The 6,000-nt window shown below is 41.6% G+C and overlaps 1 protein-coding gene across 1 annotated transcript; it reads left to right on the forward strand.

The window, feature by feature from the left end:
• Nucleotides 1-634: 634 nt before the first annotated feature.
• On the forward strand, nt 635-2,855 carry gas1a (growth arrest-specific 1a). The gene has a single exon (XM_071920909.2). The coding sequence runs from the start codon at nt 1,236-1,238 to the stop codon at nt 2,016-2,018; it is 783 nt and encodes a 260-aa protein (XP_071777010.1). The 5' UTR covers nt 635-1,235; the 3' UTR covers nt 2,019-2,855.
• The last annotated feature ends 3,145 nt before the right edge of the window (nt 2,856-6,000 follow it).

Consider the following 6,000-nt stretch of genomic DNA (forward strand, 5'->3'; position numbering starts at 1 on the left):
TCATCAGTATTAATTTAACTGTGAGAGTGTAAAAATCAATAATATAAAAGTCCACACCCATCAGAGTTAATTTAACAGTTTTAGATAGTTTTGAAGAGCCGCCTCAGAGCCATATCAGCTCTACGAGTGGACAAACAAATCTCCAGTCAACACAATCAACTCCAAATTACCTACCCACTACCCAACTGCCAATTAGACCAACCACCTAGCCTATATTCCTACAAATGACACTACTCAGAAAGACCAAAACAACATCAGCTATATTTTCAGAGAGAGAAAGTGCTTTTTTCTCTCAAAAGACCCTATCCTTAGATAATTTACATCAGTTTCATACTTACTTACTACTATGAATTTAAGGCATTAGGATTTATGTCAGCATACAATTCTCTATTCTCTCTATACTCCTTAGAGAAAAAGGTAGATGAGATGAGTTTATCTGGTTTTACCCTCCACTACATTCTTGATTTTATCCCTCCTCACCTTGTATTTCTCAAGACCATCTTCATCCCACCCCAAACTCCCGCCCATCACTACGTAGAAACTCACAACAAGTGGCCAACCAATCAGAAGCACCAACCTAATGTGTGGAGAGGGGGGCTGCAGAACAGAGAGACAAATGCTCAAGGGGAGAGAGTAGAGGACCACTTTGCGACCCAGAAGGGTTGTTGTTTTTCCCCATACTCTTTGTTTTCGCTCCTGTGGGTGTAAAGGACTGCTAAATGATTCAACATAGTCCACCAACAGGCTCTGGGGACCGTGGCTTCGCCTTTTGGTGAGGATCCGGCAGGAGTTTACTGCTCAGAGAGAAGACGCAGGAGGGAATAGTTGAGCTGCAGGCAGTTGTTGCGTCAACTCAGATCCACTGGAATGGAATGAGCCGCTGTATAAACTTTCCTAAAAGTACTGGAGAACTTTTTGTCTGCTCCCGTCTTGCGCGTATTTTTTTTAACTTTCGTTTTCCACCTAAAACATGTATGGATAACGGGAGCTTCACACTGGAATCCAGCTGAAACTATCATGGATCAACGCTGACGGGCTTTCCAGTGGCGCGTTGGCTGCAGCCGATACCGAGCCGGGATTACAGCCCATGCCAGCCTGTTGAAGAGCCACACATATCACACACCATCTGCGTCGGAATTAAAACGGACAGTCCGTCACTATCCATGGAAGTAGTCTAGTCGGTTTACACATATGACACTGGTGTAAGTTTGGCCGTTTTTTCTGCAGCCATAACAATGGCAAGCTCTGGCGCATTGGCACAGAGCTTTCACAGATCCGTTTGGCCTCTTGGTTGTGTACTGTTGTTTTGCGGCTACTTATCCGTGGCCTCTCCGTCCCATGGTCGGCGACTGATATGCTGGCAAGCCATAATGAACTGCCAAACCGAGGCCGAGTGCCATTACGCGTACGGACAATACATGCATGCATGTGGCCCTGTGTTGAACGGGGAGAGAAAGAAGTGCCCCAGCCACTGTATCTCCTCTCTGGTGCAGCTCAATCTGACCAAAAACGGCCCGGCTCTGGAGGACTGCAGCTGCGCCCAGGATCCGGTGTGTATGAGCACCAAACGGGCCATAGAGCCCTGCCTGCCCAGGACTAGCCACACTGGCTGCACAGAAGCCCGGCGCCAGTGTGAGAGAGACCAGCAATGCAGCTCTGCAATGCGCGATTATTTAATCCACTGTGGGAAACTTTTCAGCGGGGCTACCTGCACAAACGCCTGCCGGAATGTGATCACAAATATGCGCAAAATACCCAAAGCTGAACTATTAGATACTTGCGTCTGTGACGGGACGGAAAGGGCCATCTGCGAGTTTGTCAAGAACAGTATGAAGACTCTGTGTTTTGACTCTCCCGTCCAGGTGGACGATGGTAGCGGGTCGGAGGACTATGATGACGATGACGAGGATTTCCTTCAAGAACCTGAGTATGTGGGGCAAAGCAGAGGCTCTCTCCCAGCGGCCCACTGTGTTTTGACCCTGCTGGCATCCATTTTGGCTCTATTGCCTCTCCTTTAATCCCTGGGTTCATAATCTGCCCCGGCTATTGTCCGGATAAAAGGCAATCTAAACTTTTGTCACTCATTGACCTTCTTCTATTGTGAAAGGTTAGAGCTTCAAAGACTAAGGGAAGGGGTCTTTAGGCAAAGGCCTGCCTTGTTTGAATTAAGACTTTTAGGTGCTGAAGGATATCACATCAGGATATTTTCTATGCAAATGAATCCAGAAAGAACTTTTTTATTATCTGCCTGTGCTACAGGCTGCTCACTTCTCAAAACACACCACTTCACGGCTCTCCAGATGCTTTGCTTATTTGATAAGCTAAATTAGATTGTCTACTTTCTCACAGTCACAGACTCTGATCGTCATCGATAAGGTTGACGTGATACGACAGAGTTGGCTTGTTTTGGTAACAATGCAACGTTTAATCAGTATAAGCTGCGCACTGCCAATCTTTTTTAAAAGATATGAACTATTTTTATATGACAGGCTGTTGCCATTGGAGTCAGACGATCTGATTTGCAAGTATTTAATGCTGGAATCTTATACGTATGGACTTGTAAATAAATTAGGTAAAGTGAAACAGTAATTTATTACATGCGACCCAGTTACATCCAAATGTTCAACATGTGAATAAAAAAGTAAGAATTCCAGCTTTAAAGGGAAGTTATTTAGTGTGTATTCTCTTCAAAGTAATGTACATTGTGTATATGTGTATAGCCTATAGATTTTCCAGAGAATCCTTTATGTGTTAGGCTATGAGATGATTTATTCACTGTGTAGCCAAGAGAACGAAATGTCTAAATCCACTGTATGACTGCCTTAATGATATACTTTTATAGAAGGCATAAAAGAGACTTGAAATTATTATTCTTGACTGTGAGTTATTTGTTGATTTTCCACATTAGCCTGCTTCCTAGAAAGCGTTTTGTCTGAACCCAAATAGAAAGTCTAAACGGGATATAATGTGTTTGAAGACATATTTTAGTAAGTTCATGCTACTCGGGCTATTTGACTTTGTAAACAGGATAGATGGCTGAGGGATGAACTCTTAATGTTTTGATATCACCAGATATGTAATGGTAAATAAAAAGGTGGCTAAACCATGACCTCCAGTTGGTGGTCATCATAAGGCAAACAACCACCAATATTAACACAGATCAGTTATATTGTCAGAGTTATATTGTCAGAAAAACATTGATTTATGCTGAGCCTTTACCTATATAACTTACATCAATTTGGTACAATTTACTATGATGTATACTTTGAGTTTAGGCCCTAAAAATGTATGTGAGCCTAAAAAAGGCATGTTAAACTCTATTCCACAAATTTAAAAAGATGGGTAAACTGTGTTAGATGGCTTACCACATACCTGGTTATCATACAACAAGAGTGGGAGGGGGGGCCAAATCTCGTTTCACCTCCACCATTACACCCAGCAAAGTTGTAGGATAAAATAGCAAGCCAATGCAAGCTGGTAAATCTCCAGCATCTCATCTTCCTCTCACTGTTGAATTTTGCTTTTTTAAATGAAGAACAGAGCGCCCATGAACTTAATAGGCTCATTTTAAATGCAAGTCAACTTCCTCAGTTGACTGATAGCCTAATGACCTGCTATGTCTTGATTTAGCTGGCTGTTGTCAAAAGCAACTGTCACCATAAATCACCAAAGGACCCCCCCCCCCCCCCCCCCCCCTCCCATGCCCTCTTCACTCAGCAGGCAGTGACTGATTAATCGTGATACCTGTAATTAACCCTATTAGACGCAGACATTTATTTCATTAATTTATGTGTTTATGTTATTGTGTTATTTATTCATTTGATTTTTAGTTGCAATTTATTATTATTATTATTGATATTATTATGATTATTATTTAAATATTGCAAATCCTCCACCCCTCTCTTGACTGGCTTCGGGGGGAAGAGGGGGGAACTTTAAATCAATGATTGCTGCAAAATGTTTTATTAGAGAAGGGACAAGGGCCCTCCAGCTGAATGGATGGAGGAGAAGTCGAGTGGCATCTTTGTCATGGAAATGTTAAGCACATAATAGTTGGGTAGCACAATAGGGAGGCACTTCATTCTTTCAGGCTGGCTTGACACCTCTGGAGAGCCGAGCGGCGGGGAAGCATGTGGGAACGATCTGCTGCCGCTTGGGTTTCAAACCAACACTGCAAAAAAAAAAAAAAAAAAGAATTGACAGGCTTGGCAAGTGATTTTATCTTGTATCCAGACTCTCTTCAGGGTATTTTAGTCAAATTATCTTCCTGCACCGGCAGATAGCTCTGCTCACTGCAGCACGTTTTTCTCCAGTCATGCCGTTTTGCCTCTTCAAGAAATAATCTAGAAACAAAGAATACAATCTGAAACCATTTTAAGATAGTTTCCCTTATTTCAAGCAAATTCCATTACTCTGAAAAAGGTTACTTTTAATGAAACCGGCAAAAATATCTGCCAGTGCAGGAAGACAATTTTGACAAAAAATATCCTAAAATAAACCTGATAATTCTGGATCCAAAATAAAAAACTAAAATCAAATACTTGCCAAGCTGGCCAGTCTTTTTGCAGTGTCGGTATGCGGCCCTCCGTGCATGAAGCTTTCTATCAGGAGAATAGATTGGTAGCCAAGGCTAACCCCCCCTCCCCCTCCCCCCTCTCTCTTTTCTTTCTTTTGCCATTTGTTCAGGCAGTTTCAGAAAAAGCGCAGCATGCGTTGATTAGGCTATAATAATGCGCGGTGTGTGAATGGATGAATGAGGTGCAAAAATTCTCACTAAACTAGCCTGCTTATAAAACATCACATGGAAACGGCGAACAATGAGTGTTTGAGTATATTTGATAATTTAGTGTTGGAAAAAGCTGTTTTTAGACTAATAGTCGTCCTCAAAATGTATGTTTAAGGGTGTGCCAAAGGATATAATCAAAGCCCGTTTTTGTTTTAATTAACAAATAATTATTTATAGTTAATTGAATGGCAGGAGGCAGTCATATAAAGGTAAAGTCCTCAGGAATGCAAAAAAGTCCTCAAAACAAACAGCCTAAAAAAAACAATTTCTCTTTAAAACTGTAAAAATGAGACATACACACACACACATTCACACACACATACACACACACACACACACACACACACACACACAGGGGGGTGGGGGGTTCTGGGTGTAATTTACAAACTGTGGCTGTTTGTGTTCCAGGGCTTTGAGCGTGTGTAAGGTATCTCTGCCATCAACCTTGCTTCAGTGAGTTCAGTTCACTTCCAAGCTCTGATTCTTTGGACTCGTGAACAAACGCCCCACACTTCAGCTCATGCAGATCGACAGGACCATGTGTAAAAGTTGCTCTCTCAATTACCAATTTTCTAGATGGAAGATATAGGCTACTAGTAATGAGATCTCAATAATGTGTTTCAGTGAAAATTTCAGGCATAAAATTAATATTCTCCTCAAATTCCTGCGCTCTTCCTGTCTTCATGTCTTCCTTCCTTCCTTCCTTCCTTCCTTCTTTCCTTCCATCCCTTTTATTCAACAATTCAGTCTGTCAGTTGCCATGAGGTAAAAGACAGTGATTCTACTGTGCGGTGTGACTCACATGCAGCTTGGTCAGATTATAATTGCTTTACTTCTACATTATTCTTAGGGATAGTCGACAACATGGAATATTTGCCCCCAGCCCCACTTTCCTTGGCAGTGTTTTCAATTAAGTCCTGGCTTGAAGTGGAATGATGTTTTTTTTTCATGCAGACGTATGGAAAATCTATATGGAGCCTCTTGGTAGGAACACACATCTCCCTAAAACAACTCTTCAAACAAAATGCCAAAACTATAAAATCTTTCAGTGTTTCAATGTGTTCTCTATATACCCGAGATAATAATGTTTCTGACTTGCAGACCATATTAAAGATGGACCTGTAGTTTGAATATATACTGGTGTAAACAATTCATACCACATCTAAAGTACAATTTTGCTGTATTGTACAGATGCATGACAGTTTCCTCTCAAT

Source organism: Centroberyx gerrardi, chromosome 8 (genome assembly GCF_048128805.1).
Source record: "Centroberyx gerrardi isolate f3 chromosome 8, fCenGer3.hap1.cur.20231027, whole genome shotgun sequence".
In the NCBI taxonomy this organism is placed as follows: Eukaryota; Metazoa; Chordata; class Actinopteri; order Beryciformes; family Berycidae; genus Centroberyx; species Centroberyx gerrardi.